Source organism: Carica papaya, chromosome 6 (assembly GCF_054855325.1).
Source record: "Carica papaya isolate Zhongbai chromosome 6, ASM5485532v1, whole genome shotgun sequence".
Classification (NCBI taxonomy): Eukaryota; Viridiplantae; Streptophyta; class Magnoliopsida; order Brassicales; family Caricaceae; genus Carica; species Carica papaya.
Window position 1 is genome coordinate 34,901,780 of NC_142314.1, and position 23,491 is coordinate 34,925,270.

The 23,491-nt window shown below is 35.6% G+C and overlaps 1 protein-coding gene across 6 annotated transcripts in view; it reads left to right on the forward strand.

The window, feature by feature from the left end:
- The first annotated feature begins 991 nt into the window (after positions 1 to 991).
- The window catches only part of EMB2458 (FtsH extracellular protease family), a 36,460-nt gene continuing 13,960 nt past the window's right edge, over positions 992 to 23,491 (forward strand). For all 6 annotated transcript variants that reach the window (XM_088206403.1, XM_088206401.1, XM_088206400.1 and 3 more), the window contains exons 1-8: positions 992 to 2,129; positions 2,843 to 3,311; positions 4,661 to 4,861; positions 4,932 to 5,225; positions 5,340 to 5,609; positions 14,815 to 14,904; positions 14,991 to 15,122; positions 22,758 to 22,931. In XM_088206403.1, the coding sequence (XP_088062529.1) occupies positions 1,117 to 2,129; positions 2,843 to 3,311; positions 4,661 to 4,861; positions 4,932 to 5,225; positions 5,340 to 5,609; positions 14,815 to 14,904; positions 14,991 to 15,122; positions 22,758 to 22,931 (2,643 nt within the window). In that variant the 5' untranslated portion in view covers positions 992 to 1,116. The remainder of the gene's footprint in view (positions 2,130 to 2,842; positions 3,312 to 4,660; positions 4,862 to 4,931; positions 5,226 to 5,339; positions 5,610 to 14,814; positions 14,905 to 14,990; positions 15,123 to 22,757; positions 22,932 to 23,491) is intronic.

Sequence of the window (23,491 nt, forward strand, 5' to 3'; positions counted from 1 at the left end):
TTATTTTCAATTAAACTCCAAAAATAATTTTACCCATTTTTATCATTATTATTATTTTTATTTCCATTAAATTAAATTAAACTAAATTAAAATAATTATATTATTAATTAAATAAATCAATAAAAAAAAGAAAATTAAAAAAAATTAAAATTATAATAATTTCAATAATAATAATAAAAATTAAAATTAAGGTGTTACATATATATTATGTGCCATAGAATACAATTACTGAAAAATTTGTAAATGAATAAATATAAATGATATATTAAATATTTAAAATAAAACTTTAGACATATAATATCTTTAATATATAAATATAATAAAAATTCCTTCTGTGTAAAAATCATACATGTTTTGGTATAATAATACAAAGTTAAGTTATGTTGCCGATTAATTAAATAACAATAACAAGATTAATTTTTATATTTCTTACTCAAATTAATAATTAAATATCTGAATTTCGAGGATCAATTTGTATTTTTTGTGGAAATATCTTAATTTTATAATTTCTTTTTTTTCTGATTTTACCGCATAATTGAAGTGTTTTTGCATATTATATTTTTATTAGTAGAATGGTTAGAATGTAATTATAAGTTATTAACTTAATTTTATTTATAATGATTATAAAATTAATAATAGTGAGTTAGTATTATATTTTATTTTAAAATATTTAAAATTAATTAATAAAATATAAAGTTAACAAAAAATATTAATTAAAATTATTATTTAATTCATACAATTATTTTTTAGAATGATCTATTTTTAATTTCTAATTTCATATTTAATAAAACAAAATAATTTTGCATTTAATCAGTATTTTTTAAAGTGTTTGACTAAATTGCCAATTTTTTAAACGGTAGAAAAAACCGACCGAACAAACTAAACGCAGTGAACCGAAAGCCATTTAAAATATAAAATTGGACCGAACCGGTTTTCCTTTATCCGGTTCAGAGTCTGACCCGTTTCTCTATCCCCCTCTATGTTCCCAGGTGTCCCATAAGCTTCTTGTTTGTCCATTGTAGCAGCCCAGTCCTGCTTGTTCCCAGTTGAAACTAAACAAACCCAAAACCAAAGTGAAGTCCCAAATGCCCACCAATTTCTGTTTCTCCTTTCCATATGCTTCATAATACAACTTCTATGGAATCCGTATTCGATTCTTCACTCGCTACCCCCTTTGTCTCCCTGTCATCTCCGCCATATCAAAACTTTAAACTTCAATTCAAAACAAGATACATTTCAAGAAGTCATAAATTCTCTTATAGACCATCCAGCAAAACCTGTAAAACCCTACCAACTAGTCGTACCATTACGTTATTTAGCTTCAAACGTTTTTGTACGAACTCAAAATGCTCCCGCGGAGAAGAAGATGCGGTTTTAGAAGTACTCAGCAGCTCAAAACTGGAAAAACAATCGCTAGTTTCCACTGGGTATTCCACCAAGAAAACGGAGAGTGTAATCCAATTCATAACGAAGTATGTCGCGTCTACATTGTTTTGTATTGCAATTGGGCTCTCCCCAGTTCGTTCATTTCAAGCTTCTGCAATCGCATCACCATTAGCTAGTATACTAACGTTGGATAAGAAAGTGAAAATGAAGGAAGAAGAAGTGGTTTTGAAGAATAAGGATCATGAATATTCGGAATACACTAGGAAACTTTTGGAGACTGTTTCAGTTTTGTTGAGGAGCATTGAGGGGGTTAGGAGGGGAAGTGGGGATGTTAAGGAAGTTGAGTTGGCGTTGAAGGCTGTGAAGATGAAGAAAGAGGAGCTGCAAGAGGGTATAATGGGTGGACTCTACGGGGAGTTGAGAGAGCTGAGGAAGGAGAAAGAGGGATTGGTTAAGCGTGCTGATGAGATTGTGGACTTGGCACCGAAGGTGAGGAGAGAGAGCGAGAAGTTGGCGGGTAAAGGGGAGAAGGAGAGAATGGAGAAGCTGGAGGAAAGCATGAGGATAATGGAGGAGGAGTACAGCAGGATATGGGGGAGAGTTGGAGAGATTGAAGATAGAATTCTGAGGAAAGAAACAATGGCTTTGAGTGTTGGAGTTAGGGAGCTTTGTTTTATAGAGAGAGAGTGTGAAGGGTTGGTGCAAAAGTTCAACAGGGAAATGAAGTGGAAGAATACTGAGAGGTAATATCCTGGAATTTCCTTAAAATCCGGAGAAATCCAAGAACTAGTTAGTTGAATGAAATAATGTGTTTCTAGGCGAGTATTCTTTAGGATCACCAGTCAAGTATTTGTTTCCACCACACTATCAAAGATTCATGAATAAACTGCTCTACAGCATAGGGTGTACTCTAGTGTTTAGTTTAAGCTTTAGTTTTATCTATGCACTGTTGCTAATGAATTTGCTATAGTAGGGTTAGTAACTGAACTCTTAACCAGCATCTGAATTTGTTTCTTATAACTTTTGAAGCAAAGTATGTCTTGTCATGTAAAGAATGTATGTCTTTCAGTTTCCAGTGGTTGTGGAGTTGAAAAGCGTAAATGGTGGGACAACCGTGCCTATCTCTCTCTCTCTCTCTCTTTTTAGTTGCATTGCTGTCATGTGCTATAGTGTTTTTATTTATCCAATTCTTTGATCATATCGCAATGTTCTTCCTTTTCTTTTTGTTACAAGTACTGCAGCGTTATTGATTCCTATCCTCTTAAATATCTATTAAAACAAAGATGGCTAAAAAATGCATACTTATTACTGCAGTGAACATATATAAGATAAAAGAAAACTTTGTAAGTAGTTGCTTTATGTTACTTGAGCTATCATGCATGTAATTTACTTTATGGAATAGAACTGGTGGATTATTCTTTTCCTGAGGTGGGCATTTTGGTCTCTCTGGTTTCAGCCGGCCAAAAAGTTCTGCTAAGCTCTCAAAATCTGAAATAAAGAAGGAATTAGAAGTTGCACAAAGAAAGCATTTGGAACAAATCATTCTACCTAATGTTGTGGAACTTGGAGATCCCTTACCTTTGTTTCATCAAGATTCAGTGGATTTTTCCCTACGTATAAAACAAGGCCTTGAGGACTCAAAGAAGTTGCAGAGAACTCTGGAGAATCGTATAAGAAAAAGAATGAAAAAATTTGGCCATGAAAGGCGTTTTGTTGTTAAAACACTGGAAGAGGAAGTTCTGAAGGGTTTTCCAGAAATTGAGTTAAAATGGATGTTTGGAGATAAGGAGGTTGTTGTTCCTAAGGCTGTAGGCCTTCATTTGTATCATGGTTGGAAGAAGTGGCGAGACGAAGCTAAAGCTGACCTAAAGAGGAAGTTGTTAGAAGATGCTGATTTTGGTAAACAGTATGTGGCACAAAGACAGGTAACTTTTGTCTTTGACCATGTAACAGTTCTACTATTTGCCAGTACTAGCATGTTTAATTTGTATTGGAGAAAAGTAAATATCTAGGAGACATGTTTAAGTGATAATATTTTTCCTTGTTTTGAGCATGAACAGTGGGGATCACAAATCCTTTTCTTGAGGAACTATGGCGCATCCTTTTTAAGTCATAGTGCTACATCAACTTAAATATTGAATGTTAAATTAACTGAAGCAAAATGACAAGATTACTGTTTTGTGCATGAAAATGCTATTTATGCTATTTTCTCCCTGGTTTGAACACTTTCTTCTCTTGAATATATTTATCACGAAGAAGCACCCTGTAACTTACACTTTCTTTTGCTTTGGTGCCCTATAATTTACAAGTTATGGATCATGGTTTACGGTGTGTTTGGTATCAGTTAGGTCATGGTAGGTTCAGTGAAGGACGAAATTTGGGCTTGGAGGGGCATTTGTGGCCATAGGAAGCATGTGGAGATGATCCCTTTAACCATATTTTGGGTGGTATGAAAGGAGAAGAATAAGAGAGCTTTTGATGAGGTTGGGGATGTTGATGGTTTTGATATCCTTAAGAATAGATGATTCTAGACCCTTGGTTTTTTTTTACGGAGTCATCCTATTTGTTTTCTTGGAGGAATTAACGAACTTTGTGGATAATTTTATTAACATGTAAATTTCTGAATATGGACGGCACCTTTTTGGTGCATATAGTAATATATTTTCACACTTTTTTATTTAAAAAATAATTACAAAGAAGCACCCTATTGAAGAGGGTCAGAGATTTGAAGTCCAATGCCTCTTCATTTGAAAGAAAAAGAGAATGGAAAATTTGCAATTCCCCTCTTTATTCTTTTGAAGAAGTTGGTTAACTGAAAATTCCCTTTCTTTTGTACTTCTGCATTTCAAAGATGACCAATTAGATAGTGGTCGTGGAAATGCATTTCTTTATTCTCCTTGAAATTAGCTTTTTCCTGGGTGACAAATTTTGTGTGCTGGATATAATAAGCTTTTAGATTTCTTCTCTGTTTAGTCACATCAAATGTGTTTGATTGATATCTAGTTCTGTCAGACTTGTTATGGCACTGTTATTAATCATGAGGGCATCATTCTTTTGCTAAAATTGTTATCCTCTCTTATATCTTTCTTGTTCTAATTTAACTGGAATGCATATTGGATATGGTACTTGGTTTATATATTTTCTGTAGTAATTATTGATGTTCTTGGTTTGTATTAACTCCTTTTACTTGTATTTGAAGCTTTGATAAGCTTCTCTATTTTCTTTTCACAAAATTAGTTCATGTAGTGAACAATTTAGTGATTTTTCATTGAAGGAACTTGTTCTTCTGGATCGAGATCGATTGGTCTCTAAGACGTGGTACAATGAAGATAAGAACAGGTGGGAAATGGATCCCATAGCCGTTCCTTACGCAGTTTCTAAAAGGCTCATAGAGAATGCCAGAATCAGGCATGATTGGGCTGCCATGTATGTTGCACTGAAGGGAGATGACAAGGAATATCATGTTGACATTAAGGTAACATGAGTTTGAATTTACTTCTGCAGAACATTTTCTTGTACACTTCTAATTAACATTCTTACTACAGGAATTTGATATGCTGTTTGAGGGCCTTGGAGGATTTGATGGACTGTACATGAAGATGCTTGCATGTGGTATTCCAACTGCTGTTCACTTGATGTGGATCCCTTTTTCAGAATTAGATCTCCAGCAGCAGCTTCTCTTGACAATAAGGCTAGCTCATCGATTCTTGACTGGGTTGTTGAAGACGAAAATTGTATCATATGCGAGAGACTGGGCTTTCCAGAAAATAAAAAATATAAATGACGACATAATGATGATAATTGTGTTTCCCATTGTTGAATTTCTCGTTCCTTACCCGGTATTATTTCTATGATAAACTAATGACATGCCACTTCATGTACAATAGTTCTCAGTTCTTACAGTCTAGTAGTATCATTGATTTATTTATGGTTTGTCTGCCATTTTAATACAGGTAAGATTGAGGTTAGGGATGGCATGGCCAGAGGAAATAGGTCAAACTGTTGGCTCGACATGGTATTTGAAATGGCAATCTGAGGCAGAAATTAATTTCAAGTCTCGGAACACAGAAGATTTTCAGTGGTTTCTTTGGTTTCTCATTAGAAGCTTTCTATACGGATTTGTTTTGTTTCACGCGTTCCGGCTCATGAAGAGAAAAATTCCAAGACTTCTTGGTTATGGACCTTTACGTAGAGATCCAAACTTGCGGAAATTACGGAGAGTGGTATTACTTTATTTATATACACTTTTTTTTTCTTCAGAAAAATTTTCTATTTGGACTATTATATCTGTTGCCTAGTATTACTTGTCTATGCCAACATGCATTGTTTTCCTGGCTTTTATGACTGAACTGCAATTCCGTGATTTCAACTAATGCACCTAAATTCTACCTTATTCGAGATAGGGTGGTCTTTTTGGCATCTTATGATCTAAGGCAAACTTTTTTTTTTAAAGAAAAAAGATAATATTAAAAAAGCACCAAAGAATGCAACTCGTATATAGAAGCTGTACAACAGTCTATAAAAATGCCAATCAATTCCGTAATATCCTCGCTAGTCTAAAAAGGATAACCTTTAATAAGAAGATTTTGGGTTTGAAAGTTATCTTTTTCTTTCTTTAAAAAAAATTGAAAAAGAAGATTTATTAGAAGAGAAGACATGTTACTAATATTCCGTTTATCCTAATATACAAATACACTTTCCAATACTACTCAAGTTGGTAAATAGATATTATCCATTTATAACTTGTCAATAATAGTTTGAAACCCAGTTTTGGTTTCTTTTTCAACTATAATAAATTATCACATATTACTTGTAGTGGTTGATTCTACTTAGTACATGTGATAGAAGCTGCCATCTCGATGGTCTTTCGCCGGCCATTGGGGTTGACTTGGGTGAGATGATGGTCCAGAATGGCAGGAAATTCCTTGCGATCGACAATAAGTTGTTCGACTTAGTGTGTGAGGGTAGGAGGATGGACGGACTGCGGATAAACGAAAATGGCCAATGTTTTCGAATTTCGATTGCGGTCGATAAGGTGGAGTGGGGTGGCTTCTTGACGCTTTAGAAGATTTCTACTGGAGAAAGGGGGGAGTCCTGTGGGCTAAGCACTTTATTGGGGGAAATTGTGAGCTGTGGATTTTGTTTGGAAGCAACAGGAGAAGAATGTGTCTGGTCCTGTTTGAGCTATGGGGTAAAAAGGCAAAGAGGATTTTCATCCCGAAAGGTATGCAGGGTGGAGGATGGTAAGAGATTTATAACGTTGGCATTTGAGCTTGCGGAGCGTCTGGTAGTAAAGGAAAAAGGAAAGTGGTAACGGGGACTGAAATGGGAGTGGAAAGGCCCAAAGGGAGAAGCCCAAAAAAAAAAGAATGGTGGAGACCTATGGGGAGCATCCCGACTTGAGGGGAGCCATCGAGGGTGAAATCTGGATATGAAAAAATCCCATATGACTCGGTAACAAAAAGGAAGGTGAAATCAAAATAGAGGGTGGAGGAAAAGAGGACGTTAGGGTGCGTAAAGGATGAGAGGGAGGAGGGGTTGACTCGGGAAAGACTATCGGAGGAGAGAGGAGAAGAGTCAAGCCCTAACTTCAGAGTGAGGAAAATTCAGGAGGATCAGGGGGTTAATGAAGATGATGAAGCGGAAGTTGTCGATTTTAGAAATGACGACCTTGTGATAGTCATGGTGAAGGAAGAGATTCAGGCGATTGTTACAGTGATGGATCATGACATTAAGGGGAACCTTAGTTTAAGCTTGAATGGGGAGGATGTTGGAAGCTCGTTATGGGTATTGTAGAATATCCAGAAGTTCAGTTGAATGATGGGACTCTCGTTAGAAGGCATGAAAGACCATATATATTCTTTTTTCTCTGAGATTAATAGAAGGAGATCTGCTAAAAGAAAAGGGGAAGGCTCAGCACCCAAGGAGAAGAAAAAAATGTGCGAGGGCACTCCCAGAGAGTTGAAGAGGTTAGAATCATCCATAAATTATGATGGTAGGAGGAAAGAGGAAAAGAAATTGGGGGAGGGGGGATAAAAATCATGTTTTAGATGATTGGAAAAATTTTATATTGAAATGCGAGGGGTTTAAATAACATAAACAAACAAATTGTCATTAGGGGTTGTCTTGGGAAGTGGAATCCTTACATTGTCTGTTTACAAGAGTTAGAATTAGAGTTGTGTGATACTACCGCATTGAAGAGTTTGTGGAAAATAAAAAATTTGAGGTGGCACTATATCCTACCTAGAGGGACAACTGGTGGGATTGCACTAATGTTGAAGGAGGATAGGGTTCAAAGTATGGAAGTGTTGAGGGGTGAGGTCACTCTATCTTGCCTTTTCAAGAATTGCAGGAGAGGGATTGAATGAGTGTTTACAGGAGTCTACTGCCGTGGGAATAAGGAGGAGAAGGATTTATTGTGGAGGGAGCTTTATGAATGCAAAAGAAAGGGGGAGGAAATTGGGTTGTTGGAGTGGATTTTAATACAGTTTTGAGGAGGGAGGAGATGAGTGGTGTTAACTCCTCTGTTTCTTGGGCTCACGAGTTTAGAGAGGTTTTGGATGGGTTGGAGTTGGTTAATTTGCTTTTAGTTGGAGGACAGTGGACAGGGACAAATTAGAAAAGCCACCCCTCATGTTCACACATTGACTGATTTTTCGTTTAGCTTCCTTTTGCAGCTTGTAGGTGTTTGCCAGAAGTTGCTTCAACGCCCCATTTCTGATAATTTTCAATCTGCCTGGAATCCGAGGGCATCAAATAGGGCCCTATCCATTTTCAGTTAGATAATCATTAGCTGAGGGAGGAGAAATTCCGACTCTTAGCGGAAGAAAAGTGGAAAAATTCTACTGTGTAGGGCAAGGCTAGCTCTAGAATCACGTGCAAGCTTAAGGGTCTGAAGAAATTAGATTAAATCCTGGGCCAAGGAGGAAAGGGTGAGAGAAGGTGAGGAGTTCAGTAAAATGATGAGTACTATTGAGGAGCTCAACGAGAAGGAGGGTGGGGGTGGGTTAGATGAAGATGGAAGGGTTAGAAGGGACTCTTTGAAGTTCAAATTACCATGTAGAATCAATTTTGCGGAGGCTGTTTGGAGATAGAAATCCAGAGAAAAATGGTTTAAGGAGGGGGACTGCAACACTAAATACTTTCATGCGTTAGCCAGCCATCGACGGAGATGAAATTACATTGATGCGGTATGGGTTGATGAGATAAGGGTCAAGGGAAATGATAATATGAGAGGAGCTGTCCGTACTTATTTTTCTAGGCTTTTTGAGGAAGAATTTAAGGTGAGGCCTATATTAGATGGGCTGGAATTCAAGAGATTAATTGATGCAAATAGACAGATGATAGAAACAGTTTTCCGAGGATGAGATCTATGAGAGTCTGAAACTATGCAATAGGGATAAAACACTGGGCCTGGATGGTTTCAATATGAAGTTTCTACAAGAATTCTGACATGTAATAAAGGGTGATGTGGTGGAGTTTTTTGTGAGAGATGCATGATACCGAAAAATTTGTAAGATCATTAAATTCTACATTTTTTGTATTCATTAAAAAAAGGGAAGGTGTTAGAGACATAAGAGATTATAGACCCATCAGTTTGGTGGGATGTATTTACAAACTTATCGCCAAAGTATTGGCTAGTAGATTCTCGAGAGTGTTGGGTGAGGTAATAGGGGAGTGTCAACATGTCTTTTTGGAAGGTAGGCAGATACAAGATGCTGTCCTGGTGGCAAATGAGGTAGTAGATGAGCTGGTGACCGGGATGAATGATGGTTTGATTTGTAAGCTTGACATGGAGAAGACGTATGATCATGTGTGTTGAGATTTTGTGGACTACATGTTAGAGAGAATGGGTTTTGGTCAAAAATGGAGAAAATGGATGCACATTTGTAGGATTCTACATCTTTTGTAGTCCTAATAAATGGAGGTTCATCAAAGTTCTTTACGGCCTCTAGGGGTCTTACACAGGGTGATCCACTCTCCCAACTCCTATTTATAATTATCATGAAAGTTTTGAATAGTTTGATGAATAAGACTAAAGAGCTACAGCTGTTGAAAGGTATTTTTGTGGGCAGTGGTGGTAATTCTATTGAGATATCACATTTCTTTTTTGCTGATGACACTCTGATTTACTGCCAAACAGAGAAAACAAATTTTTTACATTTAAGATGTACTCTCTTATGCTTTCAAGCTATCTTTGGACTCTATATCAACTTGAATAAATCAGAAATGGTTAGAATTTGAGATAAAGGTCATGAACACAACCTTGCTCATGTGATGGGCTGTCAAGTTGTAAATCTTTCAATTAAATACTTGGGAGTTCCACTTCGTGCTAAGTTTAAAGATTAGAAAACATCAGAACCGGTGATTGAGATGTTTGAAAGAAGTCTAGCGGGTTGGAAGATGAATTTTTTATCTTAGGGTGGTCGGTACACTTTAACTGAAAGTATGGTTGCTAACCTCCCTATTTATTATCTATCCACATTGACGATCCCTGTAAAAGTTGCAAGAAGATTGGAAGTCATCCAATGCCTATTTTTTTAAGATGATGAGGAGGGGAGAAGGAGATATCATTTGGTTAAATGGGATGAAGTCAAAAAATCCTTTAACCAGGGTGGGTTGGGAATTAGATCCTTGGTTAAAATGAATTTGGTTCTTCAAGGGAAATGGCTGTGGAGATTTTGAAGGAAGATGACAGGCTGTGGATGAGGATTATTGAGGTGAGGTGGGGTGGCATTGAGGTGAGTGGGGCTCATGGAAAGATTAGGAGAACACATGGTTTAGGGTTGTGGAAGAAGATCATGATGGAATGGCCAAAATTTAGGGAATGCACCCAATGGAAGCTGGGCAGAGGAAATAAAATAGGATTTTTGCTGGACAAATGGCTAGGTGGTGGATGCCTTAAGAGTCGCTTTGTACTCACCATACCTAGAAATATGGTGATTAAAGAGGCATACTGGGATTCTAATGGCAGCAGGGTTTAAGAGGTAACTATCAATAGAAACTTGAATGTTTGAGAAATCAGTGAGTATGAAGCTTTACTACAACTAAATTCCTCACTATAGGTTAATACCAGGCCGAACTAGCTGTCATTGAAAATAAATCAGAATGGAAATTCTCTGTCAAATCATACTACAAATATATTGTGAGGGAGGGAACTGATAGCAACTACGACTATCCATTTATCCACATCTGGAAATCAAAGGCGCTTCTCAGAATAGCTTTTTTTGCTTGGGAGGCTAGCCAGGAGAACGTATTGACCATTGATAAGCTGATGACTAGAGGCCACATTTTGGTTAATAGGTGTCATTTGTGCTGCCGCATCACATCCTCCTATGGTGTCTTGCGGCTTATGATTTGTGGAGTATGATTTATAGGCTGTTCTTTAAAAAAACAAATGATTTATAGGCTGTTGGAGATCAACTGAGTGATGACAGGGACTGTCAAAGAGGAGATTTGGGCGTGGGATGAGATGGGCATGTAAAGAGATTGCAAAATTGATTCCTTTGACCATTTTCTGGGTCATTTGGAAAGAAAGAAACTTAAGAATTTTTGAGTGTTAAGAGGTAGAGGCTTATCGGTTGAGAGATAGATGATACCATTATTTTGGATCGATTGTGTTGGGGGCATGACATCATAAGGGATGAGGATTTTGAAAATGTTATTGACATCCTAACTCATTTATAAATCTTTCGTACATGAGTGTTACCCCCTTGATATCTTATTAATACATACTTCACACTTCTTATTCCAAAACAAATGGTATGAAACCCAGTATTACTTGATCTCTTGGTCAATACATTTGCAAGTTATAAAGTTGCGGACATGTATAGTATGTATATCTATCAACTGTCCATCTTTACAGTTGGTACAAAGGTCTCTTGATAATCAATCCCGTAGATTTTAATATATCCATTGGCTACCAATCTTATCTCTCTATAGTTCCATCAGATTTATAGTTTATCCTGGACAACTATCTGCAGTCCATGAGTTTTTCCTTTTAGGTAGATCCACCACTCGCCAAGTCTGTTTTTCTCAAGTACTTGCGTTTCAATATTAATAGCATTTTTTCATTTCTACTGGTAAAGTCTCAAATAATATTTTGGAAATGAATTATGTATTCAGACTTATAAAATTTTTTTTGTGAGCTAGAGAACAATTTTCAAAAAGTTGAAAATTCGTAAAGTTGATGTTTTGTGCATGCTATAGTCCTTTTTTCTAAATACAACAGATATATCAGTATAAGAAGAAAAGTGGTTCTCAAAGTTTACCTCACATCCAAGGTTCGAGTTGGATTCTTGAACCTATTTTAGACTAAAGTCAGAGTTTTTTCTTCTTGAATATACTAAAGTAAAACATAGGTCCTGTATAGGTTGAGGTTCAGACTCATCTTGTGAAGCTTGAGATTTAGGTTGATTTTATGGGTTCTGATTTTCTAGTAAGATGGTGAGTTATATAGTGTAGGCAAAGTGTTTAAAGGCAGGGGAGGAATATCAAAAAATGAGTCTTCTGAGTCTCCTTTATCGTACAATATAGTCTTCCCTTGAAGATAATATTGGTCAAAGAAAGATTTGGTCTCAAAAATCATCAACAAGTACATAAATTTGTTTGTGGATGGATAATAGCACTTGTATCCTTTCTGTGCAGATGAATATCCCACAAAAACTCAAAAGATATGAAAGATAAGGTTATTGGTGACTCATATCTCTCAAAAGATGTAGCTAGAATTTTCATCAGACTTCAGAAGTCTAGTATTTTAGAAGATAATCTGTTGATAAAACATGTGGTAGTTAACATGGTTTCTCTCCGGTAGTGTTTAGGTATATGATATTGAAACAAAAGGCACGTGTAGTAGTATGCAAGTGACCATTTTTTCTTTCTGCAAGTCTGTTTGTTGTGGAGCATAGACAAAGGAAGGCTTGTTGACAATTCCTTCATTTTGAAAGAAGGAAGTTGAGGTTTGGTTAAAGTAATCTCAGGTATTGTTAATTCTAAAATATTTAATAATGATCCTAAATTGTGTTTTAATAATGTCATGGAACTGGGGAACAATACGAGTAAATTCAGTTTTAAATTTCAATTGGAAAAATCAAGTAATCCGAATATAGTCATCAATAAAAGAAACAAAGCACCGTCAAACAATATAGCTAAGTTTTAAATTTCAAGGTAATTTTTTTGGTAGTTCTCGGAGCCTGACTAGTGCTTGTGGGAGGTTAGGATTTCTTAGAGAAAGGGAGAGGCTGGGGGAGGAGGTGAGGGTCTAGGCGCCATCAAATATCGTGCGGTGACACTTAGAGGTGTGCGAACGTGGAGGCTGGAGAAAGGAGATTCCTGATGGTAGAGTAGAAAAATTTTGATATTGTTGGGAAAGGTAAAGGGGTAAGGATATATGAAAATGGGAGGGGATTTCGAAAATCAATATATTACTGGGAGGAGCAGGTGGCGTGGTTATTGACTTGCGTTAAGGAGTTCTTCTGGATGAAGGGTGGTAAGGTACGGGGGATGTGCTGGCGGAGCAGGTGGCACATGGTGTGGATGGCTTTGTGTTGAAACGGACGTGGCCATTTTCCGGTGTTCTTGGAGAGTAATGGTGGAAGCATTAAACATATTTTCTTGCCAGAGGGAGAGAAGGCGGATGGGTGGTGGCAGATGACAGGTGCTTTACATGAGGTGGCTGGGGTGAAGCTAGAACTACTTGCCAAGGAGAAGAAAGAGGTGGTGGAGGTGAAAAGCCCTAATAGCGGTTGTCACAGGGGTTGATCCAACTAAGTTAATCGCTTTATTTTCTCTAGTTTTGTTAATCAACCTCGAGCCATAATTAACAATATCATTAAGGAATTTTCAGTCCCAGTCATTGATGAACTTCTACTATAGTTGCATGGGACTTGTTTTTTCCTCTAAGTTGGACTTACTATCCAACTATTGCTAGATACGAGTTCACCACTATGATTATAAGATAAGATATCCTCATAGAACCTTCTAAAAGTGGCTCCAAAATAAGATACAATTACAACCATACCCATGCAAAATCCATATATTATTGCCTCCCAACTACTATGTAACTCTGATATAAACATATTAGAAAATTTTAATATAAGATTCTTAATGCCAAGTCACCATAAGTTTTGGACTGAACACGCTTCCCAATTAACCAAATGGTCTATTTGTCCCTCCCTTATCCCACCTATAGAAACTTCCTCATGATGCCCTCCACTCTCTCAATCATCCCCATTGGCATTTGGAAGAATGATTCATAAGAAAGTGCAATACTTGACAAACACGACTGTATTAAGGTGACTATCCCCTAATGAGAACAATCCCCCTTCCAAAACCCCAGCCTCTAAACACTTTGCTAACTGCCTTATCCTAGAATGACTTGTATCTACAGTTACTACCCAATGGAACACCTAAATACGTAATTAGCCACGATAACCTAGAACATCATATTCTTTGAACACAATCCTTTACCATATCATCTGCTAAATTCATCCCTACCAGCCAACTTTTTGCTAGATTAGTATGAAATTCGGAGGTATTCTCAAACACTTTAACAAGTGTTAGCACATTTGTGATTGTTCTACTATTATATGATAGAAATAAGATTCTATTATTTGCCAACTGCAAGTCTGACACCTCCACTCTAGTATTTAAAAAAAAAAAAATGACACCTCTGCTCTATCTTTTTCTATAACAAGTTCCTTTATTGATCCTCTCTTGGGTCCATGTGACAACATTCTACTTAAGACATCTACTACCAAGGTGAAGGGAAAGTTGAAAATGAATCCCCTTGTCGAATTCCTCTGGGTCCTACAAACCGCTCATGCTACGTGCCGTTTAATAAATGACATCACTACCTTCCTGCTTTTGAAAATGAATCAGTTGGGTTACTGAAGATAATTGTCATTGATGTCCTTACTTGTGTGGGGAGATTCTCAGGGTGCATAGACAACTTTAGCCTAAAATACCTATTGGAGTAGAGAGTTTCGTCCTTACGACAACATTGGCTCAGTTAATTAATGGGGTTTGACTGTACGTTGAAGCGTAGGGCTAGTCAAGAGAATGTGGAGGATGCTTTCTCTTACCAATATGAGGAGTAAGGTGACGGATCTAAACAACTAGTGAGGTAGACAAACATTTGTGCTTGATTGCTGTATTTGTTTTCTGGTATGACATGAAAGAATATGAGTGCTTTTGATGAGTGAAACCTTCTCTAGCCATACATGAATTTTTTGTTTAATGAGGAAAAATGTATTGAGATTTTGGTAAAAATTCTTGTAGTTAGATATCCTTTTATATTTGAGTTAAATCATTTGGGCTCCTGTTGGTAATATTTTTTTGATAGAACCTGTGAATATTATTTTCTGTTTCAGCTTATCAAAGGATATACATGTTGCTGAATATAATAACTTTTTGTGTACCGTTTTGCAGAAAGCATATTTTAATTATAGGTTGAAGAGAATCAAACGTAAAAGAAAGGCTGGCATTGATCCCATAAGCACCGCCTTTGACCGAATGAAGGTTCATTTTTTGGCCCTAAAAAACTATATTAGCAATCAAACTGATTTAAAAGAAAGCAAACATCAAATTCAATAATTTTCTTGCAGAGGGTAAAGAATCCACCAATCCCATTGAAGGACTTTGCTAGTATTGAGTCTATGAGAGAGGAGATTAATGAAGTTGTGGCATTTCTACAAAATCCTGGTGCATTTCAAGAAATGGGTGCACGTGCACCGCGGGTACGAGTTGCGCATTTCCTTGGTTGATCATCTATCATATTTGCTGTGTTGCAACTGCAAGCATCATGAAAACATTATTCTCTGTTCCCTTTTATCTTCTTTGTTTTAGATCATTTTATAATTGGTGATTAAGACTTTGTTTGGATGATGATATATTAATGTATGGTATGGTTTTTTCATAATTTTATCTTATTTGTTTGCATTTCCAGATACATGGTATAGTTTTTTACAGTTATTGTATGGTTTAAAAGTTACAATTTTCTTTATTTTTTCAAACCACTGAATCGGTGGTTTAATGTGATATGGATGATTTTGTTTCTATTTATACTCTTAATCTTTTTTCTTATCTACATTTATATCAAGTTTTCTTTTTCTTTGATTTTTTTATCTAATTATATATATGTACATACATACATATAGCCACTTGATCTTCTTTTGTATTGTCACTTGATTTTTTTTATAAAATTTATTTATTTTATTATATATATACACACATATATTTGATTATATATATACATGTATACATTTAATTACATATATACATATATCTGTATATTTAATTATATAAGTACGTATATATAATATATTTAATTAGATATATACATATATATAATATATTTTATTACATATATACATGTATAAATTTAATTATATGTATACGTATATATAATATATTTAATTATATATATGTATACATATAATATTTAATTATATATATACATGTACATTTAACTAGATATATACATATATATAATATATCTAATTACATATATACATGTATATATTTTATTATATATATACATATATCTGTATACTTAATTATATATATACATATATCTGTATACCTATATATAATATATTTAATTACATATATATGTATATATTTAATTATATATATACATATATAATATATAATTAAACATATATTTGTTTAATTATATATATATATATTTTATCTTTTTATTTATTATTACATATAATAAAGTATAAATAAAATAGGTAATTTGATTAAATATATAAACAAACCATTCTATCAATTTAAACAAAAACAACTGTCATTATCATACATTAATACACAATGTTTCCAAACATGATATAAGTTGAAGATTACTGTACTCTGCACTTAGCATGCAATACCGTACATTAGTGAACCATCATGAAAGTCATCCAAATAAGACGTAAATCTAGCACGTGTTCGAGTTTTATGTATTCAAACTTTGTCTTGCATTTGATATCAAGGATCCTAGGACTTTGGGCTTGATAACATTCCACTTAAATGTATTCTTTTCATGAGTATTATACATGCTTAAATCCCTTACATCTTCTTTATGTTGTCAATATTAATGGACACAGCATTCAACATTTGACTGTTTTTACATGTTTGGATAGGTTATGATCCTGACATTTTGTTAGACCCATAGTATATTATTCAAGGTTTTGGCTGTATCTAGGGGGATGTGATTCTCACCCTTCTTGAGGTTATTAAACAAGCCCTTTGAGGTTCCTGTTATCTAATTATTTTCTTCTAAACAAATTTAGAATTAGAAAAATATATAAGCAAGCTACATGGTAGGCTTCTCTTAGAAAGAAATAAGTTCAAGTCAATATTATCTATAAGAAAAGAAACCTAGTGAAAAGTTCAACATACTCCAAAATTCCTTTTGGTACAAAAAGTAGTCAAGATGTCTACAAGCTCTGTTAGATTCTCCTCCCAAGAGGTTGGATGACATGAAAACAAAAACAGAGACTGGACTCCTTCAAAATCTTTCCTGTCTTTTTTTCTTCCCTTTTTTTTAAATAACCAAAAAATGGACAACAGAGTGAATGTATGTTGTTTCTTCCTATTCCTCTCTGTTAGGATGCCTGCCAAGCCCAAAGAACACCCTGAAAACCTAACTGCCCACATCAGATTGTGGAACTCTAGTGCTATTTGCTATAGCTCAGAAGCCACCCTATCACTAGAGCTGATGACTATCGGCCTTAAAGCATAAATAACAATCCATTATCCAATTTGTTTCATCATTTGTTGAGTTTAACCAATGTTCTTATGCTATTGATTTTGAACAAGTTGGAAAATGTTCTGTTTGAGCAATCAAATTCTATTAATTCTTGTTCTTTTACCTTTTCATGCAATCCCCAAAATGAATATATGTTGAGTTATGAGAGTCGCTTATGTGTTGATTGTTGATTAGCTTTTTGTTCCCCTTATCTTTTGGCATACTGACAACAGATGCTTGGGTTGACCCTGAGCAATTAGGTTTGGGTGTTTTCTATTCCCATGCTAGACTGGTCACATTTTGGTCTGTTCAGACTGAAGCGGACCAATATTTTTTTTTTTGTAATTTTTTTTTGAGATAAAAATAAAGAATGGTATTAAAAGAAAAGGCACCAAGGGGGTGTCACCCTTGTACAAGATATTTACGGATCAATTAATATGTTTATGACTTTCCCAAAATATTCTACCCTAAAAATATTATGTTCCAGAAAAACTGAACCAGAACAGTGTAACCGTCTATCTTTGACCCTTGACATCTCCCATTCCATGCCCTTTTTTTTTTAAAATAAAAAGAAAATATTATTATGCACAGGGTACCAGGGGAATACCACCCGAAATACAAATTAGTTACATGTCAATTAAGTGATTTATGATAACAAATCCACATATCTTTGATGTCATGACCCAATAAAATAGAGTCAAAAGTATGAATCCGTTTATCTTTAATCCTTGTAAAGTTAGTCTCTATATCCTCAAACGCTTTTCCATTCCTTTCCTTCCATACTACCCAAAATATTGTAAGTGGAATAAGGAACAAATGATATTTCTTTTTACAAATACCCATCCACGCCCACAACTCATTACTCACACTCCCAACCATAACCCAATTTAACCCTAACAGCTTAAAATAGAGGTCCATAAGCTGTATGTCACTGGGCAAAATAATAATAAGTGCTTGCACTATTCTTCAGCAGCATGGCATAAGTAACATCTATTAACAAACACATTTCCCTTCCTTTTTAGCATATTCAATGTCAAAATACATTCATTGGCCGCCTCCCATGCAAAAAAAAGCCATTTTAGGAGGGACTTTAGATTTCCAAATTTGCTTATTCCCTGCCCTCAAAAGTTCTAACATTTCTCTCATTCCACATCATGCAAAAGATAGTCAAAGGAATAATTTTAAGATAATTTTTCTTTTTACAAAAACCTTTCCATGCCCAAAACTCTTCCTTAACCGACCTCCAATAACCTAGTTAAGACCAAGGAGCCCATGCAGCAAAGTCCAAATGTTGTAAGCCATCGAACACCAGAGCAGGGTGTGATTACAAGATTCCGCAACTTGCTTGCACAAGTAGTATCCATTAATCATGATTCTACCAACTCTCATAAACTTATCAGTAGTTAAGATACATTCTCTACTCGCTTCCCTAGTGAAGAAAACCATTCTAGGAGGAACATTCACCTTCCAAATCTCTCATCGGGAAGTTCCTCACACCCTCCTCACTACTAATGAGAAACTTGTAATAAGACTTTACAATGAATTTACCATTTTTCTTCAATTTCCACACAATCCTATCACCTATATCATTTAATTGAATATTCGATAATAGTTGTAGTATGACTTTATATTTATCAATTTTTCAATCATATAGATTCCTAATAACATTCACTATCCATTCTCTATTATCATTCACACTAGAGCAAGCTTCTTCCACCAACATGTTTTTAGACTGTGCTATTGCATATACCCTTGGGAACGGATCTTTTAGCTGACTTGAACTGATCCAATCATCCGTCCATAACTATTATTATGTTTAATTGAAAAATAACTAATAAATATTAAAATAAATAATAAATTCATAAATTATAATCATTATTGAATTCATAATTAATAAAATTAATCAAATAAACAACAATGTATTAAATATCCGTAATTAGAATTTCTTTTTTATTTTTATTTTTTTTAATTTTGGTCCAAACCTGGGAATGGACTAAAATTTTGACTCTCTCCGTCTTTGGACCAAGGACCTGACTGAATTATCTTTGGTTCGGCAGGATCCAATTTAATTTTCTGGTTGGAACCGAAATTTGAACATATGGAGTACTTTCAATGGTTGGCTTTTTCTCAATGGGATCACAAGACAACAATATTGAATTCCATGGTGCATGTATAGGCAAAATGCATATGAGGTTCTCTAATTAGGAATTGAATATTCAAGGGGTATGTGGTAAAGGTAAAGGTCTAGATGGACAGCTTTCGTGAGTGGGTCTTTTCAATGGCAGGTAGCCTTGGGATTGTGCTTGTTTGAGTTTCGTGATTTCATTTCCAATATGCAATTGATTCATCTTTCTCTAAATGGTGGTTCATGGAGATGGTGCAATTATAGGAATCTTCCTTGCTTTTCTAGAACTGATTAGATTTCTTATATTGTTGGAGATGGTAGATTGGGCCTTGGGTCTTGTTTAGTCTCTCTTGCCTAGGTTTGTCTTTGATCACTATCCCTTATGTTTGGATTTTCAGAAAAACAAATGGCAACTTCTCCTTTTAGATTCAGTAACAAGTGGATGAAGTTCGAAGCTTTTGAGAAATTGATCATAGAATAGTGGTTCAAATCCTTCATTGAGGGGGTTGCTAGCTTTTCAAAGTTATCAGAAGGTCCAACTATATTAAGATGAAGATCAAATCATGGAGTAAAGAATCTTTTGGTTGAGGTGAGAAGACAATTTGATTATGGAGTTTGACTCAATTAATTCCTTTGAAGCAGATAGGACCATTTCAGGTTTTAAAATTGGAGTTGGCTAATTTGATGCTGATGGAGAAAATTGCTTTGGGACAACTATCCAGTTTGTCTTGGATCAAGGAAGGGGACAAGAATACAATATTTTCCAAAAAATAACCTCCATTCACGGTAGGAATAACTTCTTGTTGGAGCTCAAGATTGGGGACAGAGAGTTTGATGACTGTATTAACATGAAGAAGGTTGCTAGAGAATCTATAAGAAGTTGTGTTGTGAGATTGTGGCTTGGAGGCCTAAGTTTGATGGCACGGAGTTGGGGACTCTCAACAATGCTGATAAATTTTTCTTGGAGGTGCCCTTTGGTGAGGATAAAGTCAGAGAGATGTTGTTTCTTTGCAATGAAGATAAAATTGTTGGACTTGATGGTTTTCATTTGCTTTCTTTATGAAGTACTGGGAAATGGTTAAAGTTGATATCACAGATGTGTTAGGTGACTTCTGCTTGATAAGTAAATTTGTGAAACTCGTGAACTCAACTTTCCTAGTTCTCATCCCCAAATTTGAGGGGGCTATGAAGTTGATGGGTTTTAGACTAATAAGTTGATAGCTAAAGTGCTTTCTAAAAGTCTAAACAGAGTGGTAAATTCAATTGTGAGGAAGGTTCAATTGGCTTTCGTATAAAGTAGACAAATTCTGGGCTTCTTTGATGGCAACTGAAATGGTGGATAGTTTGTTGAAAGTGGTGAGCTTGGATTGCTTTGCAAATTAGATATTGAAAAGTAATGCTAGGTTGCTTTGCAAATTAGATCTTGAGAAAGCGTGTGGCCATGTTTGTTGTCCTTTCTTCTTCTACCTGCATGGAAGGATGGGTTTCGAAGAGAAAAAAAGGATGTGGATGTCACTTGCATCTCTATTACCTCTTTTTTAATTTTCTTTAATGGGGCCCGCCCGAGTTTTTCCTGCTTCAAGGGGTCTAAGACGCGGGGAGCCTTTGTCTCCTTTATTGTTTATCATAATTAAGAAGCCTTCAACCGTATGATTTTGTGAAGCCTTTGAATGGAATTTGCTGAATGATATTTGAATTGGTCAAGGTGGTAACAGTATGAAGATTTCTCATTTGTTGTTTGTTGACGATTCTCTTCTGTTTCTCTAGCTGAGCAGAGAATCTATTTTGAATATAAGAGCTATTGTCCTTTGTTTCCAAGTAGTATATATGCTTAGTGAACTGGAGCAAATATGAGATCATTCGGTTGAGATGAGGCTAGATGTGATGTTTATGCTCAAATCTTGGGATGCAGACTCACCTCCTTTGCCATCAAATATCCGAGTCTTCCATTGGGAGCAAGGATCATTATAAAGGGATTCAAGATCATATTGTGGAGAAGATGGAAAAGAGACTTTCCATCTGGAAGAACTGCTCTTTTCCTCAAGATGGGAGACTCACACTCATTAAAAGTAGTAGCCTTCGAACTTATTAATGTACTTCTTGTTCTTATTTCCCATTCCTGCTAGTGTGATCAAGAAGACAGAGACACTTCAAAGTACTTTTCTTTGGGGGAACAAGGATGATGTAAAGAAATTTCACTTGGTTGCATGGGGTAGAGTTTGAAAGCAACTCTGTAAGGGCAATTTGGGCATAAATCCATTGTGCTTCTAGTAAAGTGATGCTTGCTCAATGGAAGTGGAGATTCATCACAGATAATGGTGCTTTATGGAGGAGGTTCATTGTCACGAAATATGGATCGGTATTAATGGTTGGGGGACCAATAGTGGTAGAGGTGCTTTTGGATGTAGCCTCTGTAGATGGTTCAAACAAAGACTGGACAACTTTTCTTATCAGTGTCAAATTTGTGGTGGGCAATAGGAAGGAAATTAAATTTCTATATGACCACTGGATTGATGAGATGCCCCTCGAGGCTGTCTTTCATAATATCTTCGACATAGTCAGTTTCAAGGAGGGGAAAGTTATGAGATGTATAGTGGTGGAATCAGTTGGAACATTCCTCTCCCCTAAAATCTCATTAATTGGGAGATTAATGGGCTGTAGCCTTCTTAGCCAGCTTGAAAACATGCCGCTGAGCCCTTATTGGCAGATTTTTGTAAGTGGTAAATCTTCAATTAAGATGAGGTACAACCACCATCATGAGGACAAAAATGTCAGACCATTTTCCATGCAAACAAGTACAGAAAACCAAATCCTTACCCTCCATAGGTTTCTTTTACTTGGGAGGCAATCTTGGTATAGAATTCTTACCTTGGATAATGTGAGAAGAGAGGGAGCTAACGGATGTTTATATGCTTGGAAGAGGAGGACTCCCCTAATCATCTTCTTCATTGGTGTCTTGAGACTAGAAGATTATGGGATTTAGCACTTCTTATCTCCAATCTCATTTGGGTAACAGGTCCTTCTGTTAAGAATGAGCTATGGACATGGAGTGCTGTTGCTTCTCACAAGTCTAAGAAGAAAATATCTGTAGCATTTATTTTTCTATTCTTTGGGTTATTTTGGAAAGAGTGAAACAATAGAGCTCTTGACAACTCCACATCTCTTTTCATGAGATTAGAGATTACTGGTTTAGAACTCTTTGTATTTTGGTTAAAGGGCTTCGCATTGATGATTTTGTTGATATTTTGGATATGTTTGATCTTTCATCCTGTATGAGATTGTAAATCATGTGCATTTTTTTGTATTGAGTTTCACCCCCTTGGTGCTCCTTAAAAAATTAAAGGTTCTCAAACTAGGAATATTTGAGTTGATTTGCACTTTAAAGTTTGTTCTTGTGCTTTTTCTTTTGGAACTAATGCTGTATGCTATCGAGAAAATTTATCTGTTCAGTGGCTGTAAGCATTTATACTCATTGCTGGATTAGATTCTTAGATAATGCCATGTTTGTTGCAGGGAGTCCTTATTGTAGGTGAAAGAGGAACAGGAAAGACATCTTTAGCACTTGCTATCGCTGCAGAAGCTAAGGTTCCTGTTGTTAATATCAAAGCTCAAGAGTTGGAGGCTGGACTGTGGGTTGGTCAAAGCGCATCCAATGTTAGGGAATTGTTTCAAACAGCTAGGGACTTGGTCATCCTCCAGAACCTTCTCTGCTTCACCTTTTGCAGAATTAAAATTTTTTATTTGATATGGCATATGCAATTTAGACGTGTTCCATATAGGCTTTACTGTTCATTTTCTCTGATTTTACCAATTAAACTAGACGTTCATGGTTTCTATTGCATGTGTGACTCAGGCTACAATTCAATGTCTAAAACTACATCTTGGGAAAAAAAAACATGAATTGTGTATATAAATATGTGAACTTTGTTCAGATGAATTTTCTAAATCTTCTCAAATTTAAGAATATTAACTAAAAATAGGTTACTGAGTTCTCCCTAACACAGCTTTAAATATAGAATTATCATCACTTCTCACGTTTGAAGTTCAGTCAGCATAAAACCCAATTGAATCAAAATCAAAATTCCAAACTTGTTGAATTCAGTTACATCAATCTTTTGTCCTATTTGAGGAGCTATTTAGTTGAGCAGCCATTACAGCTCCCTGGTGCCTCATGACAAGAATATCTTTTTTTCCTTTAACGAATCAGTAAATGAATTTTCTCCTTATGCATGTTGTGATTATCCTTT